The sequence below is a fragment of the Phycomyces blakesleeanus genome (genome assembly GCF_001638985.1).
Source record: "Phycomyces blakesleeanus NRRL 1555(-) unplaced genomic scaffold PHYBLscaffold_23, whole genome shotgun sequence".
Lineage (NCBI taxonomy): Eukaryota > Fungi > Mucoromycota > Mucoromycetes > Mucorales > Phycomycetaceae > Phycomyces > Phycomyces blakesleeanus.
The window spans coordinates 769282-794048 of record NW_017265156.1 but is presented as its reverse complement, the minus strand read 5'-3'; the positions used below and the strand labels follow the sequence as shown (position 1 = coordinate 794048).

General features: G+C 35.7%; 8 protein-coding genes across 8 annotated transcripts; 3 read left to right on the top strand and 5 right to left on the bottom strand.

Annotated features, from left to right (window-relative positions):
* Nucleotides 1-790: 790 nt before the first annotated feature.
* Nucleotides 791-2207, top strand: PHYBLDRAFT_116738 (hypothetical protein; the record flags this gene model as incomplete). The annotated part of the gene is made up of 6 exons (XM_018428538.1): nucleotides 791-873; nucleotides 980-1128; nucleotides 1182-1466; nucleotides 1561-1603; nucleotides 1666-1741; nucleotides 1926-2207. The coding sequence occupies 6 exons, from the start codon at nucleotides 791-793 to the stop codon at nucleotides 2205-2207; spliced, it is 918 nt and encodes a 305-aa protein (XP_018287093.1).
* Nucleotides 2208-2548: 341 nt separating this feature from the next.
* On the bottom strand, nucleotides 2549-6086 carry PHYBLDRAFT_67146 (hypothetical protein; the record flags this gene model as incomplete). Its single annotated transcript, XM_018441743.1, has 11 exons — nucleotides 2549-2654; nucleotides 2758-3008; nucleotides 3108-3183; nucleotides 3283-4100; nucleotides 4221-4334; nucleotides 4415-4777; nucleotides 4873-5218; nucleotides 5356-5444; nucleotides 5523-5755; nucleotides 5881-5947; nucleotides 6039-6086. The coding sequence occupies 11 exons, from the start codon at nucleotides 6084-6086 to the stop codon at nucleotides 2549-2551; spliced, it is 2511 nt and encodes an 836-aa protein (XP_018287092.1).
* A 920-nt stretch (nucleotides 6087-7006) lies between these two features.
* PHYBLDRAFT_188574 (hypothetical protein) lies at nucleotides 7007-7855 on the top strand. Its single transcript, XM_018439530.1, has 2 exons — nucleotides 7007-7031; nucleotides 7211-7855. Exon 2 carries the CDS (start codon nucleotides 7214-7216, stop codon nucleotides 7535-7537), a length of 324 nt encoding a protein of 107 aa, XP_018287091.1. The 5' UTR covers nucleotides 7007-7031; nucleotides 7211-7213; the 3' UTR covers nucleotides 7538-7855.
* A 239-nt stretch (nucleotides 7856-8094) lies between these two features.
* Nucleotides 8095-13324, bottom strand: PHYBLDRAFT_150050 (hypothetical protein; the record flags this gene model as incomplete). The annotated part of the gene is made up of 8 exons (XM_018432386.1): nucleotides 8095-8130; nucleotides 8220-8459; nucleotides 8550-8782; nucleotides 8877-11201; nucleotides 11419-11674; nucleotides 12096-12370; nucleotides 12566-12874; nucleotides 13150-13324. 8 exons carry the CDS (start codon nucleotides 13322-13324, stop codon nucleotides 8095-8097), a joined length of 3849 nt encoding a protein of 1282 aa, XP_018287090.1.
* Nucleotides 13325-14083: 759 nt separating this feature from the next.
* Nucleotides 14084-15950, top strand: PHYBLDRAFT_172883 (hypothetical protein; the record flags this gene model as incomplete). Its single annotated transcript, XM_018436886.1, has 6 exons — nucleotides 14084-14152; nucleotides 14333-14384; nucleotides 14593-14636; nucleotides 15515-15599; nucleotides 15678-15796; nucleotides 15891-15950. 6 exons carry the CDS (start codon nucleotides 14084-14086, stop codon nucleotides 15948-15950), a joined length of 429 nt encoding a protein of 142 aa, XP_018287089.1.
* A 322-nt stretch (nucleotides 15951-16272) lies between these two features.
* PHYBLDRAFT_39914 (hypothetical protein) lies at nucleotides 16273-18133 on the bottom strand. The gene is made up of 7 exons (XM_018440135.1): nucleotides 18013-18133; nucleotides 17822-17925; nucleotides 17500-17758; nucleotides 17337-17438; nucleotides 17165-17236; nucleotides 16764-16923; nucleotides 16273-16659 (listed from the first exon to the last, which is right to left on the bottom strand). The coding sequence occupies exons 1-7, from the start codon at nucleotides 18097-18099 to the stop codon at nucleotides 16430-16432; spliced, it is 1014 nt and encodes a 337-aa protein (XP_018287088.1). The 5' UTR covers nucleotides 18100-18133; the 3' UTR covers nucleotides 16273-16429.
* A 1670-nt stretch (nucleotides 18134-19803) lies between these two features.
* On the bottom strand, nucleotides 19804-21518 carry PHYBLDRAFT_178161 (hypothetical protein). Its single transcript, XM_018437961.1, has 5 exons — nucleotides 21266-21518; nucleotides 21103-21186; nucleotides 20854-21005; nucleotides 20463-20745; nucleotides 19804-20343 (listed from the first exon to the last, which is right to left on the bottom strand). The coding sequence occupies exons 1-5, from the start codon at nucleotides 21387-21389 to the stop codon at nucleotides 20204-20206; spliced, it is 783 nt and encodes a 260-aa protein (XP_018287155.1). The 5' UTR covers nucleotides 21390-21518; the 3' UTR covers nucleotides 19804-20203.
* A 1614-nt stretch (nucleotides 21519-23132) lies between these two features.
* On the bottom strand, nucleotides 23133-24102 carry PHYBLDRAFT_32127 (hypothetical protein). The gene is made up of 3 exons (XM_018439991.1): nucleotides 24019-24102; nucleotides 23865-23918; nucleotides 23133-23764 (listed from the first exon to the last, which is right to left on the bottom strand). The coding sequence occupies exons 1-3, from the start codon at nucleotides 24050-24052 to the stop codon at nucleotides 23517-23519; spliced, it is 336 nt and encodes a 111-aa protein (XP_018287087.1). The 5' UTR covers nucleotides 24053-24102; the 3' UTR covers nucleotides 23133-23516.
* Nucleotides 24103-24767: the final 665 nt, after the last annotated feature.

Genomic DNA, 24767 nt, shown 5'->3' with positions numbered 1-24767 from the left:
AATTATATGGACACGACACTTTCTCTCTCGGGCACGACGTTTTCTCTTGAACACTACCTTTTCTTCACATAGATGATTATACCATATACCATATACCTGATTCATGAAAATTTACTTATAGAAACCGCTATATACGGTTAGATGGGACCAAATTGAATCGCAGGGTATTGGAAAATAAGACACTTTTTATGAATCCTGTATATGGAAAAGTTATCTATTTCTTTTTTTTAAAAACAAAACGTAGTGTTCAAGAGAAATCGTCGTGTCCGAGATAAACCATCGTGCCCGAGAGAGAAAGTGTCGTATCCGAATAATTAGCCATCGTTTGGAAGGTATTTTTCAAATTATATTTTGAGTTTATTAGGTCAACCACATAAAAAAGACAGTCATATTTTTCTTGTTCTCGTCCATTTTTGGGAATCAATTGATCCTATTTGAACCATTATTAATTTCGTTTCTTTAAAAAAAGAAAGAAAAGAAATGACAGGTCCATTGATCCAAGAATCTATACCAAGTGTACTCGAAAGTGCAAAGTTTATTGCAGAGGTTGCATATTTAATTGCATGCCAAAATATTCAGCTCATCAAAGTCCTTTAGAACAGTAAACATGTCCAGATCCCAATGGAGAACATTGAATATGCTGCCAAAGCAGTAAGTTACAAAGAAATCCCTCCCCCCTTTAATTTTTATATATAAAGAAAAAAAAACAAAAGTTTGATCATTAATAATAATATGAGCAATTACTTTTAAAAATATTAACCTGTACACCAAAAATCAGATTGTGAAAAGTATGAAAGTTCGTAGCTACAGTACAAAGACATGGAATGAACATGCTCTTCATCCAAAGACAGCCGATCGTTCGACCGTTGACTGGTAAACTTGACTGGACTTTCTTCTTTTGTTTGTATACTGAAATCTAACTAGATCAAATTGGACTATTTTTTATTTATTTATTTATTTATTTATTTATGTTGTATAGGATTTTCTTGGTCGATCTACTTAATTTTTCATTCTGGAGTGATGCTGACAGTCAGGACGCATCCGCACCCCATCCAGACCGTTATTCAGTTGTGTACAAGGGAAAGTCTTATACTGGTTATTGGTCCCTTTGTGCCGCTGTCAATAGAGGTACTAAATAAATATAAAATGACAATTCAATTAACTAAAGAAAAAAAATATAGCTCTAGACAACGGAATTCCCATCACAGATCCGAAATTTTATGGTCAAGATGCAACTGACGAACAATTGGCAACAATATTTGAATCTGATACTAAAGAAAAAGTGCCAATGGTCCAAGAACGCATAAGAGTCATGCGTGAAGCAGGAAATGTCCTGTGTGATCGTTTTGAAGGTTCCTTTGTAAATTGTATTGCCCGTGCAGGTGGATCAGCACAGACACTACTATCTACAATCGTTCAGAACTTTGGATCATTTCGTGATATACACACATTTTGTGGAAGACCAGGTAACAAAAAAAACCAATTACAATCCCAATACAAAGCTAAAGCACAAAATTGTTATGGATTTCTTGCTAATTTCTTGTGATTTGAGGGGGTTAGTTTCAATTTTGAAACGAGCACAGATTCTGATTGCTGATATTTGGTAAGACAATAAAACCGTTACTTTGCGCCAAATGTATCCAAATGTTAATCCTCCAAAATAAGGGCTTGCTTTGATGGTCAGACGTTTGGTCGGTTTGATGACATTGATTCAATCACAATGTTTGCAGACTATAGGCAAGTGAACTTTACTATATTATTATTATATATATATATATGTGCATGTCTTTTTTTCAATTCTATTAACATTTGTGTACTGTGGCTTTAGAGTACCCCAGGTAAAATAAAATAATTGCCATTTTATTTGAGAAACAATGTATATGTCTCTTTCTACCATCAATATTAACATTATTATTGTGCCCTAGGCTCTTTATTATCTTGGTGTTCTTCGCTATTCCCCAGAACTGATATCCAGACTCAAACGTCGTGAAAATCTACCCACTGGATGTCCCGAGGAAGTTGAAATTCGCGGAAACTCTATCTGGTCGGTTGAGTTAGTCCGTAGATACATTGCTGAACACAACCTCCAAACCAGTGGACCCACCATCAATGCAATCCTCATAGACTTTTATATCTGGGACTTTGCTAAGGAACATCAGGATGACATGCTTGTGCCTACTCATTGCACACGTAGTTGTTTTTACTAATTGGGCTCAAGATAGAAAGATATTTAAAATAATAATAATAATAATAATAATAATACTAGAAAATAGACAAATACACAGCTATATAAATATTTTATGTTAAATCGAAAAAGAAATAAATACACTCCTATATATATGTTATGTATATATTATGTATACTAATTTCAAATTTCTGTGAAAGCTATTATTTAACTGTGATCAATGAACCCTCTTTTTTTTTCATAAGATTTTTTTTAGATAAAAGACCTGCTTTACTGTATTCTGTTTTTTTGGACTCTTTGTATAAGGATTATCCAAGTGGAAAAATAGAAGAGAAAGAAGAAGAATTTATTTGTTTTCTTGGTTTAGATGTTGGACCATGTCAATCGCATAACATGATCTGTCTTGCGTTGAGTAGGTTTGATGAACCCAAGGAACTGAAGCTCAGCAACAGACCGAATAAATCGTGCTCTGTTGCAAAATAAAATAAAAATAAGAATAGTAATTAGGCAACTGTCTGGCTACACCTTTCTGTATTTTATAGCAAAAGGAAAAACAACAACTTTATACTTACTGTACTTCATTTTCATTCAAAGGATTATCTGCCGGGCTTTTTTCTCGTTCGATTATACACCCAAATGCAACAAACCAGTCGTAAAGATTGATCATTCGTCCACACTCCAGATATAGTTTGTAAAGAATACAGCTGTCAGGTTCAGAAGGTAGCAATTGATCCTGGCCACCTTGACAGCATTGACAATCCAGATAATGTTTTGAGTTGGTCAGAGCAGTCTGTACAGATGCCCTCGGTTGAGCTGAAAAAGACTGTTTTTGTTTTAATTGACAAAAAAAATGGTATTAATTTTTATTAATATGTGTGTTGGTGTATATTAACTTTTAAAGAGAATTTTCTAATAAACATACCTTTTCATGTAATTTAGATTGTACATAATATACCAATTCATGCATAGGAACTTGTGTATAGGACTGAAGACACTCACTATAATTTACATGAATAATAAGTAACGCACTCTAAAAGATATAATGCATCACAAATACTAAAAAAAAAAAAATCAATAAAATCAATAAAATCACTTACTAGAATATGTAATGAATCCAATCAGAAATTTCCATAGCCAACTTGGACACTTCGGTACCCTTTCGCTTCATGTGAGCAATGGCTTCTGCGTGGACTTTCTTTGATGTTTCTGTACTTCTTTTCTCTTCCATGTCCGGGAGAGACATTCCTTCTAATCTTTTGGCCTTTTTTTCCATACGAGCCACATAGGTTTTATCCCCAGCCAAGAGTTCTACCAAACGTTCCTTCCACATCGAGATCTTGTACCGAGATTCACCATCAACTACAGTCATGCAGCGTTGTTTGTAGTCTGGATTACTTTCCATCAAACCTTCCAAAGCGTCCAACAAACTCTCCAAGGCATCAGGCTCGACCTTACGCACAAGGCTCACTAGCCATCTGGTCACTTCGCTGTGTGTGCTGTCCCCACCAACAAGGCCGTCCCGAGTCTCGAGGCTCTGAAGTAAAAGCATTCGTTTGGATTTACGTAAGGTCGAGAATGCCGAGAATTGTCCTTGGAGGACCTGGATTAAATCCAATCCAAACTTGAATTTTTGTCGATAGGTCTCAATTCCACACAGGAAATCTGCCATGGCCGCAGTCGTAAAAAAATCATCATCCGTTACGAGTCTGAGAGCTTTGGAAGGTTCGGTATCACAGATTGACTCTATATAGGTTTTGAAGGAAGCTTGCATTCGAAGGGTATTGATGTGATCCTGAGTGATCAATTTACGTTTCCGCATTTCTTGAAGCTTTTTAAGAGTATCTGGTCTAGATCGACCCAATAGAGGAAGAAATATAGATAGAGAGCTACCATAAAAACAGTGCATCAAAGCATACTAACCATTGTCCATGGAACAACAATAAAAACAACAGTAACAGCGTTATGCATTAGGTCAAGTCCCAACTAACAATATATGTGATACATTCTATCACAAAGATGAGAGAATGGGAATTACCTTTAGACTGGATTTAACTGCACCAATTGAGAAATCATACAGATAAAAATGATCTAACATGAACTTGTAAGGACGAGCACCAAATTTTATTGTGTGTGGTGTGTCAATAAAAACCTTAAATTCACACGAGAAATGTTGATTATTATTATTATTTTTAAACATAAATAAAGTTATGAATAATGATACACACTTACTGTTTCGATCACTCTGTTAAACCATGCTTCACTTTGCTGCAGCCAAAATTTCTCGATTCTCAATAATCCGAGAGTTGATTTGCTCAAGGACTGGTGAAGAATCTCGGTAGATGTTGCGATACCAATGATGAATACAATGGGAATCCGAAGACGATATTCACTACAGATAGTAATAAAATTCTGAAGAACATCTGGTGCAAATGATTCGAGATCCTGAAGAATTACGACGAGATTTGAACGAGGTGCGCTCTTGTTTTCTCTGATATCCATTTGGTGTTTGTACCATCCCTCAAGCATCTGTAGATCGTAGCGTTGAAGTCGGCATGTATTGTCCCCAGAATTCGCTGTCAGAGTATACGATTTCTGTACGATTTGGACAGTAGAAAAAAAGTTAAATATGGGCATAATATTCTTCTTCTTTTCTTTCTATCTTTTATAAAAAAGAAAAATGTCCCTACACTTGATTCTTCGTGTTTTTCCCGTGATTCACCTTCTTCACCATCCTCTTCGCTTTCGTTTTCGTCTCCATTTTCTTCATTATCAATATCCATTTTGTCTGATATTTGAGAAGGATCATTTGATGCTAAAAACTGCTCAATTACACGAGCCATCATAATCTGAAGTGTAGCGCAATCCTTGGATTGTAATAAGGCTACATAATTGTCTTTTGTACGCTTGTTCTCGGGAGTTGCTGGTAATGATAGTAGCGAAGTAAGTTGCTCAAACGGAGTAGCATGATCTGGGGTATTAATGCCTGCAAATACTAGCCCAGTAGGGATTTCATGGTACGGCAATGCAATCAAACTAATATCCACGCAGGTACAAAGCGAGATAATAATCAAATTTAGTGGATTAGTTATTAAATAAAAAAAACATCGTTTTATTATCTTTTATGCTTGTTTTTATGCTTGTTTTTATTCATTTATTTTAATTATTATTACCTCTTCATAGTTGATTCTGTATCATAAGCTCTGTCTACAAATTGACTGATGTTATCTAAACAAGTATGATTCATATCCAGCATAATTCCCTAAATACATGCATAGAAAAAGAAAGAGAAGTAGGAAAAAATGTATATTCAATTGCATCAAGTAAGCACGACATCAACTAGAGTTCTTCGGGTTGTATTGGTAGAGTATTGATCTTTATTATTCTTATCATACTGGTAGTTGCAGCTAGAGAAGAGATAGGGTACCTCAACAAGATCTTCCGTTTTTTTCCAAGTTTCCTCGAATCCTTTTCTGCGCAATTCCATGTTTTCTTTGGGCTCATCGCCTCGAAACAGGCGTTGGAATCCATCGGATAATGTCACTTTAGGACGAGAGGTTGTGGCTTTGACGTCTAATGCGCAATATACGTACACAGTAATTGTTGTTTTTTTCAAAAAGAAAAGAGAAGTACATGTTGTATAAGATCGCTGATAGTTTGGCTTATCGTTTTTTATTTGGTAAATGAGTTGACTGAACCTTTGATAGATACTCTTTTACGCTTTCTGGTTGTCGTATGACGAGGAGGCATTACCAAGAAGCAACCCTGACATTAATTGACAGGTAAATAAAAATAAAATAGTATCAAGAAAGAAAGAAAATAAAATGACAAAGTCCTACAAGTATGTGCTTTCTACCTCTGAAATAGAATCAAACTCATCGCGTGTGGTGATGTTGGAGGTCATCAAATTATTAGGAGTTGTTAAAGGAAGAAAGAAAGAAGGAAGAAAAATGAATAGTTTTTGTACAAATTCATATTCACAAAGTTCAATTCTGAGGCAGTCACCAAAAAAAAATAAGAAGAAAAAAGGTAATTGGAATTATATGATTAGGTTTGTTCCTGAGAATGGATGGCATTTATTGTTAATGAGCGATCTAGAATACATTCTAATAAAAACACAAAAAGCAAATATATATATATAAAAAGAATGATAAAGCTATATTATTATCGTTATTTTTTTTCAAACAAAGCATATATGCATGTGTATGCGTCTGTTTATACAAAGAATAAGAAGAGCAAGACAAATATAGAGAACATTCTAGTGCTTTTTATTAGCTGCATCCCGTTCATCCAAAGCTCTCAACAAAAAGTTAATGCGGTACTCTGCCTTTGCATTCTGAGTACGCAACTTTGCTAGCTCTTCGGACGAGGCATGGTTCTCGGAATTTGAACTAGTTACGGTTTCGGTTGATGCCTGGTTCTTGATGATGTTCTGGAGTTCCTTGACTTGACTCTGAAGAGACTTGATAACTACTTCAACAGGAGTTGTGTCCAAAATTGGGGTGTTGTCTTGGCTGGCCATATTGATAGATCAAATAATTCGATAAAAATAAAGGGATTTGTTCTTTCTTTTTTTATTTAGATAAAAAAGGAAATGAATTGGATACGCACAAAACAAAAAATAAAAAATAAAATGCAAAGGTTGAGAGTACAAAGAGCAGGGGAAGAGGAGATGAATTCCTTCTGTCAAAAGTATGCACTGTACGTTGGACTGCTTTTTTTTAGGATTTCAAAGTCATTGATCCTCTTGTCCCTGTAAACAAGCTTTCTCCCCTTGTCTCCGTTGCACCATAGCTCATTCTTTCTCCCTCCTCCTTCTTGTTTAAGAAAAGAAAAGAAAAATTAACGTGTAAGGATTGTCTAATGAAGAATTCAGAAACTTACTTTTAAGCTTAAATGAACGCACAAAAAATATAAATATAGAGCAAAGAGAAATAAGTAAATAAATACATATATACATACATACATACCTGAGAATATACATCTATTTTTCTCTCTCTATACGTATTTCTTACCCTTGTTTAATAGATAATGTTGAGAGCATTCGGACAATTTTCTGGCATTGCCAAACGATTCTCTTCTACAGTTGCCACCCCCGCTCCTTACTTCATTTCCCGGACAGCTAACCAGGGACTTCCTGTCTACACCGAGATCAAGAACGGCGGTACTCAGAAACTGACCATTGTTCGTCGCATTGAAGGTGATGCCGAAGTATTGATGCACGAGATCCGCGCCTTGTTCCCCAAGGATGCTCCTAAGAATATTGTCAGAGTCAACCCCACCAACAACCAGGTTATCATCAAGGGTATTCACGGAAACGAAATTAAGCAATGGTTGATCGAGAAGGGCTTCTAAAAAAAACTGAACAAAAAGAATGAAAGAAAAAGAGATTATGACAACGACAAAAAAAACGAAAAGGTGAAAATCCTTCGCTTCATGTGAAGGTTTTTGACATGTAAATACATTTGGAAAGTTTCAAAGGCAAAAAAAAGAAAAAGAAAGAAGGGACAAAACAATTATAATATAAGAAGAGGGAAGAAGACAAGCTTATTCTTGATTTTATAAAGGAGCGACTTGTCATTAACCTCCATGAAGATGTAAGGTACTTAGTTGTTTGAGTTATGTCTTTTTTTGTTGTAAAAAAAAAGATAAAAAAAAAACATGGTGATCAATATATATTGAAAGAGAGGGAGGGGAAGATAAATTACATGGACGCAAATGTAAATTAATGTAAAGAGGTACGGATATTCAAAAAGAAATGAGGGGAAGGAAGAAGTATATAGCAACAAAGAGGAAAGAATGAAAGAGAAAATAAGTTATACATCTTTAAATATACATATACATATATATGTAAATATATTTGTGTGATCGAGTGAGTTATATGAGAGTGAGAAAGTGTGTGTATATGATATTTATGTTGACCGTTGAGTATTAAAATAAGGATGTTTCTAAAGAAGAAGAAAAGATATCAAATCAGTACACCTTTTAAAAACCAAAAAAGAAGAAGAAACGAACAACAATAGAATAATTAACTTACCAACAGACTAGATGCCCTGCCTCGTTTTGAGGGATCTCTACTTAATAAAATCCACAGTAAGTGGCGTGTGTCTTCATTGGGTACTAGGCGACCCAAGTGAGGAATTTCAAGTTCGTTGTGCTCATTCCATCGCAACCCGTTGTTAAGAATCGGTGTAGACGGTGAAGGATGAGACACAAAATGCAAGATTGTTTCGTCTTTGATTGAACTAGCAAACAAAGGTCGTTGTGTAGCCAATTCCTATTGATTGTTTTTTTTTTAAAAAAAAAGAAAAAGGTTAATAAATATTACTTCTTTCTTAGTCAAAATAAAATGAAATAATAAACTTACATAAATGACACAACCCAAAGCCCATAAATCAACACTGGCTGTTGCAACAACTCCGTTTGCACCTTCAAGGCCATAGGTAGTTGCTCTGGCTACTTCAGGAGGACAATAGCGAGGAGTAATTACACCAACACACTCTTGTCCAATCATCCGACTTGCTTCAAAATCGATAAGTTTCCACGGCCTGTGCTTGTTGTGCATAATGTTACTTGGCTTAAGGTCACAAAATGCAATATCTAGAAATAAAATTTTTAAAAAAAAAACAATATTGCAATATATCCGTCAGAATTCTAGCCAAAACATCTATATTTTTGGCTGTTTGTATATTACCGTTGGCATGGCACCAGACCAGGCATTCTGCCACATCTCTTGCAATTTCACGAGCAGGACCATCTGCCCATTCTGTATTACTTGTATTCTTGTTCCTAAATCGTCTAATTGTGGCTGCCAATGTCTCGTCTAAGCGTTCCATTACTGTAACATACTTTATGTCATCTGAACCATCGTCTTGTTTTTCTTTTTTGCCTCGAGATTTTGATAGTCTTGAGTTTTGTTCCTGGAGAGAGTTTGGTTCATTTTGAATAGTGAGCACCTCGAGCAGTTCAACTGCATGCTTGCCCTTGAGCTTGATCAACGTGCGACACTCTCGCTCCCATGCTTCACGGCGACCAAATGCCTTGATTACAACTGGACGTGCGTCGCCAAAATCTGAAGAAGTGTCTTTCTTCTGAACAAAGATGACATTATTTGCAGGACCGAGGATAGGGGGTGAGGTTTTCTCCATTTGATAGCGTCTTGGAAGCATACTGATCAGCGGCCCCATTACACCGAAAGAATCATTGGGATCTTCGGTAGCCTCTAAGCTGGATGATGAAAAGGGTATTGTACTATCTTGGTTGGTCTGTCTAAATGACAATCCACTGTCGTCTTCGGTTGTGGTTAGTGAATTGCGTTCACTGCTTGCAGCAGTCGCGGCTGGACTGTTGTAATTCCTTCTAGAAGCTACTACAGCCACGCCTGACGAGGAGGGTGAGAGTTGGATATCGGTTGTAGATATATCTGTTGCCACTGTTGCTGCTGTTGTGTCCGCAGTGTTATTTCTATTGCTGTTATTGTTATTGTTGTCGCTGCTGCTCCCGCTGCTGCTTGGTACTGTAGAACCATCGATTCCTCGTGTGTCGTGTATGTGTCCGAGTGTGGCGAGCATTTCGAGAGGACTGACGGAATCGTAAAGCATCATGTCATTTTGTTGTTGTCCAAACGACTGTAGGTTCATAGATGGTACGGTGTTTATCGTCAAAGGCTGTGGCTGTGCCGGTGTGACCTTTTGAGCAAGTGGCACGCTCATATTTGAAGATGGATACTGATGATGTGTTAGCAACACAGAACCCTTTGAACCCTTATTATTCCAAGTGCTAGCCGAGGTAGTGGCTGTAGTAGCCACACTAAATTGGTTTCCACTACCACTAGGTGGGATGTAGCGAATTGGAGGTGCATTTGCACCACGGACTGACAAAGAATCACCTAATGTCCATTTGTCATCCTCTAGTTCGTTTTGGTCCCTATTTTTTAGCCCCCATGGTGTTGATGCATAGGAGTGCGTGACAGGTACAATGCGTGACCCTCCACTCATCATACTGCTTCCGTTGGTTTTGATGCTTCTCAGAACCTCCATGCTACTGCTCAAGGGGGCTCCTCCTCCGCTTTCGTCTCCGGAAATCAGACTAGGTGATACTTGGGTGAGATGGTCTATTGGTACACTGCTGGTATTGCTCTGAGCGGAAAAGCGGGCGGTCGGAAACGAGAATTCGTTTGGCTTTTGTGGTGTGATTTCATTTGGAACTTGCCCAGGTCCTCTTACGGCGTGTACAAGGGGAATACTTCCTAGTGCACTCAACGAAGAGTTGCGATGGGAGTCTGGTCCTAAAGGCGAAGGATATCCTCCTCCTATTGACCCAATGTAGTCGCGTGATCCGCGATTGGAATGATTAGGCGAGTCTCCGATGGTTGGGGAAGTAGACATTATTTCTAATACACCTGTTACAACTCGATCTGTGTCACCGAGTTCAGATGGTCGAAGGGATGCACGCTGACTGCTTGTTCCTGTCCATGCTTGTGATACACGTTTGTTTCCAAAGGGTGTCATGAGTGTGGCGTCAGAAGGATTGTTTCCATAGGCTAGCTCGGCTGATCCGAGTTTCTTTTCTTTGGTGTTGTTCGTCCAGAATTTGTCTGTCTTTGGTAGTTGACCATCTCCGTCCATATTTTCTGGGACTGATTCCTTTGAAGCCTTTTGGCGTCGTTTCCGGACACAACAGAATAACAAGAGTGCAATTAATCCGAGAAAGACTAGACCACCGACTACGCTGCCGACTATTATGGGAGTGTTGTTAGACTTGGTTGCGGCTGTGGCCGTGGTTGTGGTTTGGGAGGAAGTGGCGGCTGGTTGTGTAGTGTCTGATGTGGCGCTGGAAACGGGGATAGAGGAAGAAATGGAAGGAGGAATGGCTACAGGATAACCTGCTACTGCCACACGTGTCCATGACCATGCTTTTGTGTCAAGAACGTACATATTTGAGTCGTTTGTGGCACTGACACCCCATCCTCCATAGATGTAAATTTTTTGGGATGTCTTGTCTAATGAAGCGGTGTGTCCTGTAATTAAAGATATGGATAATTTTTAAATAATTTAATTAGTTAATTAATTAACCGATTAATTAATTAAACAGGTAAGCAGACAAACAAACAAACAAACAAGCAGGCAATCAAATAAGAAAGCTAAAAGGAAATCAGAAGACTATTCTACAGAAAAGGATACAAGATAAAATAATAATTGTTTTTTGCTTAATTTCCACTTAATTGCCAAACTTACCCATACGCGCATTTGGACCTTGGGTTATATTGGCTACTGTGACACGATTCCAGGCAAGGGTTGGATAAGATGATGCGTCTAGATACCACACGTCTGAATCGTAAGGCTGGGTCGTTCCTCCACCGAATACAACCATCTTGTCATCTAGACATGTTGCTGTATGTAATCGTCGTGCTCCAGGTGCAGCTCCATCAGTAGATCCTGCGACTACTTGAAGACTCCATGTTTTGAGATTGAGATCGTAGGTGTGAAGGTTCTGTAAATAATAGTCATAATTACATACACATACATACATTATACATTAAACATTATGCATTATACGCAATCTCATTAAAGAAAGAAAGAAAAGAAGTACGCTTAATTACATACACACACAAGCATATGTATGTATATAATGTTTATTTTTATATATAGATTTTATATATATAATTATCATTATTATCTTTAAGAAAATATAGAATATAAAATATCATGGTTGTTTTTGTCATATATATATATTCAAAAAGAAAAAGCATTTGGTCGCTTATTCATTTGTTCATTTGCTTATTTGCTCATTTTACTTGTTTGCTTCTTTTCTCGTACATCACACCCATTCGTATTCACCTTCTATTTTACCTTTACTTATTTATATTGGCATTGATATCCATATTATTTTCTACTAACAAAATTTCACTTACAGAGGTTGCATCGGAAGCTGATCCGGTCGGGGTTCCGCCAAATACAACCAGGCAATTGCAGGCAGGTATATAGCAGGTGCTGTGGTCGGTCACTCCAAGTCCGTTTGAGCCAGTTGTCCAAGTGTAGGCACTTGTGTCCATAAGTGAAAGCCCGTTCATTACTGCACCAATCATAGGGTGTCCGTCAGATCCTACTCCTAGTCCACCGTATTGATACACTGTATTGTTAACAATTGACAATGTAAATCCGGCGGCGCGTGCGGGTGGCTCGAGACCTTTATCATTTTTATTTTTATTTTATTTTATTTTATTTTAATTTAATTTAATTTAATTTAATTTAATTATTATAAGATTAAGATTAAAATCGATAGGTAAAAGTAAAAGTAAAAGCAAAAGTAATATTAATAATTAGTAATTAAACAATCACTCAACAAACAAAACAAAAATATATTAACAGAAAAAAAACATACTTGCGGTAGGAAAACTCCAGGTCCAGCTATTGGTGTCTAATTTCTGTAACATGCCATTATATATAGTGCCAGTTGTATTACCGACGATAGCAAGTATTTGTCCGGAGCTAGGTAATGATACTGCTCGAATGAGGGCTTGGGGAAGCATGTCATTACCAGATTGCATTTGAACCGTTGGAATTGGATTGTACCAGGATCCATTACGAGAATCCCATGCCCACACATCAGAGGATCCTAATAAAGTTCCTGTGCTGCTCTCATTCGGATCGACTACACCTCCATAAAGGATCACATAGGGATCTACATAGTCTACATAATAAAACGCGCAGGTCAGTCGAGAATTATCGTAATATGTCTGTGCTTATAGGTGTCTATGCGTGTATGTGTATGTGTAGGTGTTTGTGTAGGTGTCTGTGTCTGTGTCTGTGTCTGTGTCTGTGTGTATATGCGTAGTCGTTTCAATATACATACATATGTATATGTATATAAAAGCTTATTTGCTTTGCATTTTTTGTTTGTTTTAATTATCATTATTATTACTATTTATTTTTTCTAATTTTTTTATATATATATAGTCTTTTTACCCGAGGCATGGGCTGCTCTCCAAGGCACTGTTATCTGCACGGATCCCAATGACGGATTGTAGGGTGTATAATTTTCTGTCGGTGTTTGTGCGTACCCAAGTGGTATCATATTCGTCAAGACCGCATAAGTTGCTATTGCAGAGCAAGTGATACAATAGAATTGGCGACGCAGCATAAGAATAAATAACAGTGGAATTCACAAGATATTGAAAGGAACATACAATAACAAAAAGAAAAAAGAAGAAGAAGAAGTGAAAAATAGAGAGAAAAAGAAGAAAGAGAAGAAAATGAAGGGGGAGGGGGGATAGAAAGTAACTGTAGCGAGTTCAAAAATAATAAAAAAAAAAAGAAAAAAAGACGCGGAGTTGATCGATTTAGTCACACGAAAATAAAGGTTATTCGTTGCCTAGATATATATTCTTTATTTAAAAAAAAAGTACAAGTTCGGTAATAACTTTATAAAAGGAGGAACCAGATTTCTCTATCTCTCTCTGTGGGTGTGTATCTGTGTCTTTGTCTGTGTCTGTGTCTGTGTCTGTGTTTTTATTTAGATCATCACAACCATCATGTCTATCATAAAATAAGATGTTTACATTCGAAAAATATTATGAAAGAAAAAGCAAATCTTAGTTGTCATGGTAGCAAATTACTATTTTGTGAATAGTCTGATACCAAAAAAAAAGGTTATCAGGTACAATAAAGGTTGCTAGGTCATAAATAGATTGTTTATAAATATAAATATATATATAAAAAACTAAACAATAATGCCCTGATAAATATACTCTGTTGCTATGTTCTGGTTCTGAATTATGTTTTTGGATTGGTTTACCAAAAATACCTTTAATATCGTATTAATTTGTTCATCTTGTACTGTCTTGGTCATATGCATCTGTGTGTGTGTGTGTGTGTGTGTGTGTGTGTGTGTGTGTGAAAGATGAGCGCATACAAAGTGAAAGGCAGAGACAGAGACAGAGACAGAGACAGACAGAGATTAGGCGGAAATGTAAAAATTAGGAATTTGACTTTGGAATTGTATCACCACCAACCAGTCTTTTCTGTTTTACTTTAAGAAAAAGACAAGCTAATCATGGACAAGATTATTTTAACTAAAGTAATTCAATCTACAGTAGATTACATAACATTATATTCGGTCCCCCTTTATATATATATATATTTGTACTAGATGGATAGCTTTATTTTCCTTTCATTCTTAAATAGACAATCTATCAAAAAAGGTAATCAGATAAAAAAGAAACAAGCGATCGGTTTGTGTCCTCTGTGTGTGTATCACTAGAAAAAAAATATACATATATATAAAATCTATGCATGCATGCATGTATTATTTACTCTATATTAACATACAGATATATACACCACCCTTAATACATTGTTAGTGCCAAGAGTAGTAAATAAATAAATAAATACAATTTTTTTAATAAAAAGGATTCTTATTTCAAAAACCGTCATACTTTGAGGGATTTTTTCAAGTAAGGTTATTTTTATTTCGGATATTACTGCTATAAATGATGATAATTATAATGGTTATGTTCTTGTTGGACTAACGATATGCCAACTGTCCCATAATACAATAAATCTGGTCCTATTACTGTGATTATATGTATTGAATATAGCAAAAAAATAAATATCTACAGAATTTAACTAGAATAGTTGCGACTCTATCAATACAATAACTCTCTTCTTTAAATTTGTCAGCTCAGTGAATGTGACCAGATGTCAGCCCATGTACAATATTTTTTTTTCTGTTGCGTCTAAAAATAATATGTTGAATAGTGTACAGAGAGACCAAGTGTAATATTAATATCCCAACTTCTTCTTCTTCTTCTTCTTCTTCTTCTGATTTGTGTAATTTTCTGTCAAACAAAAGAAAATTAAATCCCATTATTCGAATCTATAAAGTCGTGTAATAAAGAGCTTATTGGCTTTTCTGGGTATAAGATACGCTAAAAGGAGCAAAGAGAAAAGAAGAGAAAGAGCGACTCTTTATACAACCCATCTTGTTGTACGATTTAATTTTGTTTTCTGATGAAGGGAAATGCTAGCTGATTTTCTTTTATTTTAATTTAATTTGGGTTGGCTTGGCATGGCTTGACTGTAATTCGAGTAGTCTGGGTAAAGTGCTTCGAATATTTCTTCTTCTTTAAACTACAAGAGAATCAAATGATTCGATTTTTTTTCTTGGAATTCATGAGAGTTTCATATAATATTTCGTGTGTCCAAGAATAAATCGATAAGTAATCTGTGCAAAATATTCTGCATTCTGTTCTTTTCCCAGTCCTTTTCTTTCTTTCTTCAAAATTGGTTACAAAGCATTTACAAGCTTACTGCCGTAATATTCGCTAGATAGGCAGCCTATGAGATGAATATTATACATTTGTTGTATGTGTTTTACCCTGAGATGCTATATGCAAAAGGTAGTGCTACTGTCTTTTGTAAGTAAAGCAGAAGAAGAAGAAATGAAAAAAGAATTCCGGACGGTAAAGTGACTTACTGTATTGTATTACTTATAGACTGTGAGGTAGGACTTTGTGTTGTGTCGGCAAAGAAATATCCAGAAAATCGGCGTCAAACCCGTCCCAGTGGAATGCGGGATTTTCCCGGGAGAAGAAGAAGCAGAAAGGGAAAAAGAGTAAAGGAGTCAATAATTTATTTTATTTTTCCCGGGAAGATTACTAATTTCTTATTATTATTATTACTATCTATTGAGTCATTTTTATTTGAAGCACAAGATACAATTGCGTATCAATGACATTCATTCACTCACTCATTATTACCTGAGTTAATTACCAGATATTAATGTGGTTCATTTGCTGGGAAACACGTATCAAGTCATTGTTCTGGCTTACCTTTGAAATTATCGCCTTTACTTTAAAAGAAAATATGCCCCAAATAAAGTTACAAACCAATTGAATACCACCACCAATGGAATACATATTCAACAACAACAACAACAACAACAAAAAGTTGTGGTATACTGTAAATTATGAAGAATATATATATTTCTATTGCACTGTCTATATTCTTTCTTTCTTAGAAATATAAACATTACTGAAACCCCCCTCAATAAATAATAATTATAATATCAATTGACAAAAACAAAAAATTCTTTGTTATATTTATGGTGTAGATTTTTTTTATTATGTAAATTGTACAGTGGAGGTTGTTTTCATTTATATATATCTTTTTTGCTTTGTTTGTTTTCTGGTATACAAAAACAAGATAGAGAGAGAGAGAGAGAGAGAGAGAGAGAGAAAACAGGATTTTACTTCTTCTTGTAAAAGGCTTCCAATTCTGCGACATCATCCTTGGATCCGAGCCAGATACCAGATCGGTCGTGGATATGCTCAGGAACGATGTCCAAAGCGTTCTTGGTACCAGTAGTAGCCTTACCACCAGCCTGTTCAATCAAGAAGGCCATGGGGAAGACCTCGTAAAGGATTCTAAGCTTTCCGCGCTTTGACTTTGAATCGGCGGGATAACCAAAGATACCACCTGTTTATTTAATTTTTTTCTTAGTATTTCTCTCTCTCTCTGTCTTATATATATATATATATAAACATTTCCAAGCTTTTACTCTATTTTTGTGTGTAACTTACCGTAGAGAAGTGTACGATGAACATCAGAAACCATGGAACCAACATAACGAGCAGTGTACTTTGACTTGACGTGGTCAACGTACTTCTTTGAGGGCTCATCAAAGTACTTGTAGTTACCCTCGTTAACAGAGTAGATCTTACCCTTGGGAGGAATGGTGATCTATAGGCATTGACAAATAAAGATGAGTAAGACTATCAAAACACGCTTCGGATCATCTTAATCCTCCTGCCTCCGACATAAATATCCCGCTTGTCCAACCCGTGAGAAAGCAAGATCAACAAGACTGCGTTCCTCCATTACCCGCAAAAAAATACACAATAAACCCAACCTTTCTTTTATATATATATATTGTTGTATTACACACACACACAAAGAAGAGTAATGATAGAGTAATACTTACGTTTGGGTGGGTCATGATAAACTCACCGATAGAAGGATCAAGAGTGAAACCATTGACACCATTACCGAGAGACTAAGAAGAAGATTACAAGATGATGGTCAATTGTTTGTTTGCATGTGAATAGTACAAAAGGGGGTAATTAAAAAAATAAAACTAACAAACAGAAACTTACCAAGATCATTTCACAGTAAGAACCGTACATGCAGTATCCGGCAGCAACGATTTCTCTACCGCTGCGGATAAGGTCAGAGCTGTTTGGGTTCTTGTCGTCCTTCTGCAATGGGTTAAAGTTGTTAGGCTATGTAGATAGGTCGGTGTAATGAAGAAGTACTTACGACTTTGAAGATACCGAAAATGGTACCAATAGATACACCACAGTCGATGTTGGAAGAGCCATCGAGAGGATCAAAGGTAACAATATACTTGCCACGCTGCTTGGGGTTCTGGATGATCATTGCGTTCTCATCTTCCTCAGATACCAGCAAGCATGCCTTTCCGGAAGCAATCAATGCGTTACGGAAGATATCGTTGGCCAACACGTCGAGCTTCTTGACCTCCTCACCCTGAACATTGGCAGCACCAGTAAGACCCAACCTAAAGTCCCAAGAAGAATAAGTAAAATAATATATATAAACACCTAGTGTGTATACTACTTACAAGTTGATCAAACCGGCCTGCTTGACCTTGGAAGCAACAAACTTGCAACCAAACTGAATGGCGGTCAAGAGAATGGTGAGATCACCAGTGGCCTCGGGAGCATGCTGTTTCATTTGATTATAAGGATGTGTTTAGTGGCAAGATTCTTGATCTCTTATGGACCGACTAAGTTACTTAGTAGCTTTCTTTACCTGTTGCTGAGAGAGGACCCAACGAGTCAATGTGTGGAGATCTTCACCTTGACCAGCCTTGATTTCGTCAAACTTGAGTTCAGGCATTATGATAATGATATGTGTATATGTTTTATTTTGTTAAGTTACAAATAAACAAGCAGAAAAGCAAGGTCTCCTGTGCCCCGCTTTTAAAAGCAAATGCGGGGTCGGACTGCTTTCATTTCGGGAAAGGTAGGATAAGTCTTTGAACGCATAACATTGGCAGACGTCCTTTTTTTTTATGTGCCGGGATCTTAAGTCTTTTTTTTTATATATATATAAATATATATATTTAGCACGGGTCAAGACAGGAACTCAGATTTCCACTAGTTGCCTTTTTTAAAATCATAAAATAAAAAAAAAAGATAACCCAGTCCTAAACCCCCCCCCCCCTTGACTTCCTTTGTACTCATCATTGATTGGCTTATTCCTCTCAAGAGTGACATAACTTGTCTTTTATATGACTCTCAGCTCACCAGCAGAAAGAGCAAAAAAAAAAAAAAAAAAAAGAACACTAAGAGAATTATATTTATTTGAAACAGATATATGAATATGGTACTAGCGCTGTCAAGATAAGCAGAAAGAAAAACAGAAAATCAAAATCATGCTTTCGTCATTTGTGAATAAAGGCACCGTCATAAACGATAGCTAAAATTAAGGGGAACCAATGTTCCTAATCTAGCCCTTTACTAAAAGACAAATATATACTTTCTTTTTTTTTCATCCTCCCCTCTGGATAACTATATTACTATTATTATTATTCCATATACATGTACAGTGACCAGTGTACATCTAGTGCATAGTGTTTGATGTTCAGTGGGTGGGTATGTTTCTGAATGGACAGGGTCACCAAAGCATGATTTTCTATAAGAACTTCTTACAATCTATCAACTCTGTGTAATCCCCTGTCCCTGCGAACTTGAATATCGGGTACTCTAGGACCAAACCATGGAAACCCAAGTGATTCTAATCGGCCAGTGTCTGGATCATTATTTGAAATGAAGTAGTTTTAAAATCATAATAAGCATTTTCATTTATATATATAATTATTGTTATTTATCAGTTTATCTTGGTTTAATTGCCAGTCCTAGGATTATCAATTGGTAATAATGATTTGTTGCTATGACATTGCATATTATTTCGGATGATCCAAAGGAACATTTTTTTTATATATACAAAAAAGAAAAAGACCGATATATTTGCCGGCTGAGAACATGTGTCAAAACGTATTTTGGGGGCTGAGTAATGCACACACAAAAAGATATATTTATTTATTTATTTATTTATTTTAGCTTCTAGCCGAATTGTATAAATAGTATATGCATGTACGCACGCCTTCTTTGTATCAACGATGAGATCAAATACATCTTGTTTCAATAGGTGAGGGATATAATAAGCAGAAGAAAGCAATCAATTGAAGATGTCTAGATAGATAAGCATATGTTAATCGGGAACAATTCAGAATCTGTATACAGACAACACCCACACATGTACAAAAAGAAACCAGGTCCCGGGTGGGTTTGTTTCTTATTTCTTTCTTTAATTAATTAAGAGAATAATGATATGAAATAACCATCAAATCCAATGAAGTCAATTCAAAGATCATAGATGATAATTACTTTGATATATATTTATATTTATATTTATATATATAGTTTATACCCCACACACACAATATGGGGTATATATATAAAACATATCAGGAGCGATCTTTCTTTTTCTCTTTCTATGCATTTCTAATTTATACTTTATAATTTGTACTTTATATATGTAAGTGGACAAGTGTATATCTTTATATATTAAATTGGTTTGATTTGATTTGATTTGGGTTGGATTGGGTTCAAGTGTTATATAAGTTCATGGAGGAATAGAAAGGTTCACTATTAGTGTAATGAGAGAAAAAGAGAGAAAAAGAGTTATTATAAATATTGTAAAGAAGAAAAAGAAAAGAGAAAAAGCAGAAGGAAAAATGAGTGTGATTTGAGAGGTAGGATAGAAGGAAAGATGTTCAAATGAGTAGCGTTATTTTGTGTCAATAGATGGAGAAAAAGCCTTATCGAATAATACACATACACCTATATACATGTGCGTGCTTTGGTACCGTGTAAGTTGTATGGTTGTGTGGTTGCGTGGTCTGTGTAATGTGTAATGTGAGATGTGTGGTGTGTATTTAGCATGCACAGCCAGAAGAAGTTTTGTTGGTCGGGTTTCCGGACTCAAACTGAAGGTTAATACGCTGGTTGGTGTTTCCAGGTCCAGATCTTCCACCAGGGCGATTATACATGATGATTTCAAGTGGAATACTCTTGGCTAATATACATTATATATTAAAGGTATTATTATTATTGTTGTCAATAATCCATAAAAGAAATGCCTTCCACACATACACACACACACACATATATATATATATATATATGTTTTCTTACCGATTTCTGTAAACACTCTATCGACATTGATACCCAAGCGAGCACTGGTTTCAAAGAACAAGAGGCCAGTTTCTGCAGCATAGGCCGATGCTTCTTCTGTAGAAACCTGTCGAGTCACAGTCTCTTCTTCCTCTGCTTCCTCTGCTTCCTCATCACTTTGGGTAGGTCTGGCAGGAGTTGCTTCGACCAGATCCACCTTATTACCCACTAGCGCAATCACGATCTGAGAATGGGCTTGGCGTTGCAATTCCTTTACCCAACTCTTGGCTTTTTCTAAAGAAGCCTTTTTGTTTTTATTTTTAAAAAAAATTGTTTAATTTTGGTGTTAGAGATATACTTTTTTGTTTTTGTTTTATTTATTTTTTATTAACAGAGGAAAATTATCACTTACTGCTTTGGTCACGTCGTAGACAACAATTGCAGCCTGGGCATTTCTGTAGTACATGGGTGCCAACGAATGGAATCTTTCTTGACCTGCTGTATCCCAGATTTCAAACTTGATTGTGTGGTCTTCCAAGGGACACTTTTGAGTCAAGAATGCAGCTAAGTAATAGGATGAATTAGTTAGCATACATACATATACATATATAATTATTCACAGTATTTTAAATACTAAAAAAAAAAGTATACGATATATTACCTCCAATAGTTGGTTCTCGATTCTGTACAAATTCACGATCCACAAAGCGTATCACTAGACTGGATTTTCCAACAGCAGACTCGCCTATATTGATATATAGAGATATAATACTTTTTTAGTATTTTATTTGGCTCTCTAGAATGATGAGATGACTAAACTTTACCCAACAAAACTAGTTTGACCGGAACTGGTTTACTGTTCATTGCATTTGGTGTAGCACCAACAGACTGACTAGAATCTGATGGCGCATTGGTTTCTGGGTTCTGTGCGAGGGATGGGACTGACATGACAGACGATGGAAAAAGGTAGTTTCTTATTTAATTTTTTTTTATGAATTAAAAAAATGGTATGCTTCAAATGTATGTATGTATATATATATAATAATAATATTTATATATAATAAAATAAGCTTGAATATATAGAGAGGGAGGGAGAAAGAAAGAGAGAGGGAGAAAAGGCAGTGATGGGCACAAGAATTAGAAGAGAGAGAAAAAAAAAGGTTGCGATTTGCTCCGCCTGTAATAATAATATAATATAAAAAAAAATGGGTTGTAACCGATAAACCGCCTTGAAAGACGTCACAAGTTTCACCAAACCTTGAAGATGTGTGTTTTGTTGGGTGAATGTGAGGTCATATTTCTCTGTTGTTCATGAAGAAAGAGAGCAAGAAGTTGTGAGAAATTTAGATTTAATAATCAAAATTTTGTGAATAAGGCTGTCTACTTGAAAGAGTCGATAAATATTGGTTTCTTGTGTACGTGTGTGTGTGTGTGTTTTTTTTAAAAAAATAAAATAAAATAATTTAATATAATATAATACATGTGCCAATACTTTTCTGTACATCTCGGACTATGCTGTAAGAAAAATGTGAGAGATAAGTCCTAAAAGCTCGACAAGTGGCATAATCGACTGTCCTTAAATATTACGCTTTATCGCAACAATGATTCATTATTGCGAAAATGCATTACACAAAAGCGCATATTCCCTATTTTCCTATTTTCCTATTCATTTTTTAGGCATTTACAAATGATTCTGATATTTAGAGCTATAAAATACTAAAGGACATATCCATACATAGTCCGATGTGTCTATACTTGATTTGTATTTATGAACATCTTAGTTGGACTACCGTTTCTAGATAAAGTTACTGATAACTTTATTTTTTTTATTTTCCTAGGAAATAGTAGAAATAATTATACTTCTTTGTATTCATCGATAACTCCAAGGAGATTAACTATTGAATTTGATCTGCCTCAATTTTTTCTTAGAGTACGGATAAACCATTAAATAAAGGAGAGCAGATTTGGTCACTCTGACGAAGCCAGATAAAAATGATGGTTCTTTAATTTCTTATAACCAGCCAACAAATGAAACAATTAACGCCATATTATAAACCTTGTAACTATTTCGTTTCTTTCTTTAATATTAAATAAAATAAATATGAACATTACGGTGCCTTTAACCAAAGCCTAACTAGGTATATTGGCTGGTTGACTTGCCTGTAATTCTTCCTTATCGTATTTCATTTTTCATTTTTCTTGGGATGTTACTAGACGATCAAGTCCTTGTATACAGAAAATTATAAAAGAAATTGAAGAATAGAGCTTAATAAATAGATCAACAAGATTAATAAGACCAAACACACTTGAGATCTACTGCGGACTTTCTTATTATTTCTATTATTTTGTACTGTACTTTGTGAGGGACGCCCTTTTTTTTTAGATCGATAGCAAGTACTATCACAAACGTCTTTCAAACGTATTTTTGTAACTCTGGCCAAGAAGGTACCATGCACAACACGGTTCAGTATAGTACCGACTTGCATTAGCACAGTTACATACATTTGAATTTACAGTTTAATTTTTAAGCTTAGTACAGACACACACAGTCAAGTCTGAAAAAGACACGTAAATAAACTACAGACTTGCACATAAACACAAACACAAACACGCACCCGCACCCGCACATACACACATACACACATACACACATATATACAAGTATGCGTTATTTTTTCTTTCCTTCTCTTTAGGATATAAAGAAAAGCCTTCTTATTTCTTTGGGACAAATTTACGCTCTTCAACATACTTTCTCTATTTGTTGTTTCCTCTTGTTATACATATACATATATATTTACTTGTACAAAGAATATATAGAAAAAGTGAACAAAAGAAACTGGTAGATATAGATGAGAAAAATACACAAAAAGAAGAAGAAGAAAAAGAAGAGACTGTCATATATATATACATATATACATATATAAGAAGGGGGAATAAAGTATAATAACTCTTATATAAATATAAATATATATTACGTCTTTTTTTTTAATATATTGTTGTTGACGTTGACGTTGACTTTGTCGTTTGTCGTTTGGTTTTGTGGGCTATTATTTTTGTCTTTTTGTTTTGTTTTGTTTAGAAACCGTGAATCTTGATTTCTGATTTCTTTGCGATTTCCTCGCTCACAAGGAACTCGGCAATCTTTGTGCGCTGATCGCCAGAAAGCTGGAGTACTTGACCGAGCTCTTCATCATCAACAATAGTACCACTGCAAGCAAACTTCTTGGTGAAGACTTTGAGAATCTTCTTACTGTCGTACTCCTTGGGCAATCCCTGGAAGGTGGTGATTGTCTTACGTCCGTTTCTTTGCTGAATACGCAAATCTACCCATCCCACAATCATTCATGTCAACATCATCCCTTATAAAATTCTTTCATCCCATCCAAATAATAATAATAGTAAAAAAACAAAAAAAAAACTTACGGATGTGGTTGGCAGCCTTGGGGGCGTTTTCTTCCTCAAGATCGGCAAAAGGGTCTTTTTTTTATTTATTTTTTGTTGTGGAGTAGGTTGGTTGGTGGGTATTAGTATAAATACTCTTCTTTTATGAAATACTATATTACTTGTATTAACTTACCAAAGGGAGCGTTAAGATCTTCAATGTTGGTCATGAGAAAGGAAGAAGGGACAAAAAAAGAAAGGTGTCGGAGGGAGAGTTGAGTTGGACGGGGTAAAAGAGGAGATCTTTAGTGAAGAAAAATAAAAAATAAAATAAAATAGAAAGGCTTTAACAAAAGGTAAGAAAAAAAAAATTGAAGCGGGACCGGTACCCTCCTCTTGTCTCTCTCTTTCTTTCTTTATTTCTTTCTTTATTTCTTACGCACACACAAAGGCTCAACTCAACAAAACTCAACAAAACTCAATTAAACTCAACAATCTTTTTCATTGTCAAATTGGCTTAGTTCAACCCCCACTCCTGCCTCCGCTCACTTTTCCTCCTCATCCTCCCTCCCTTCTCTTGGTCTGTCTAGGCTATCTGTTAGTTAGTTTACTATATATATTATACATTTACACTCAAGGTTTAGCAGCTATGTTTTATTTATTGATTACATAAAGTGGTGTTTGGATCTTCATAGCACTCAATCACTCAATCACTAACACCAAAAATAAGATCAAATTTACAAAAATGATAAGGATTATAAAATCAGTACAATTCGATTCAATACAATTCAATATAATACAATGACGTGAACAGTATTGAGTGGCTTTGTAAGTGGAAAAAATTAACGCGACCTAAACCTGTGGTCTCAATAACCCAGCTTGGGATTTGACTCGTGGTCCCCTTTTCATCCCCTCTCCTGTCTCCCCCCCAAGCTGGCTCCCTCC

Bases quoted from the DNA above. Each gene is read 5' to 3' on its own strand.
- PHYBLDRAFT_39914 (XM_018440135.1), bottom strand. From the start codon at position 18,099: ATGCCTGAACTCAAGTTTGACGAAATCAAGGCTGGTCAAGGTGAAGAT. The intron at 17,759-17,821 runs GTAAGTAGTATA...TTGGGACTTTAG, and splicing joins CAGGCCGGTTTGATCAACTT to GTTGGGTCTTACTGGTGCTG. The intron at 17,439-17,499 runs GTAAGTACTTCT...AACCCATTGCAG, and splicing joins TTTTCGGTATCTTCAAAGTC to AAGGACGACAAGAACCCAAA.
- PHYBLDRAFT_32127 (XM_018439991.1), bottom strand. From the start codon at position 24,052: ATGACCAACATTGAAGATCTTAACGCTCCCTTTG. The intron at 23,919-24,018 runs GTAAGTTAATAC...AATAAAAAAAAG, and splicing joins AGATCTTAACGCTCCCTTTG to ACCCTTTTGCCGATCTTGAG. The intron at 23,765-23,864 runs GTAAGTTTTTTT...TGGGATGGGTAG, and splicing joins CAAGGCTGCCAACCACATCC to ATTTGCGTATTCAGCAAAGA.
- PHYBLDRAFT_188574 (XM_018439530.1), top strand. From the start codon at position 7,214: ATGTTGAGAGCATTCGGACAATTTTCTGGCATTGCCAAACGATTCTCT.
- PHYBLDRAFT_178161 (XM_018437961.1), bottom strand. From the start codon at position 21,389: ATGTCAGTCCCATCCCTCGCACAGAACCCAGAAACCAATGCGCCATCA. The intron at 20,746-20,853 runs GTAAGTGATAAT...AAAAACAAAAAG, and splicing joins TCTACGACGTGACCAAAGCA to GCTTCTTTAGAAAAAGCCAA. The intron at 20,344-20,462 runs GTAAGAAAACAT...AATGTATATTAG, and splicing joins TAGAGTGTTTACAGAAATCG to CCAAGAGTATTCCACTTGAA.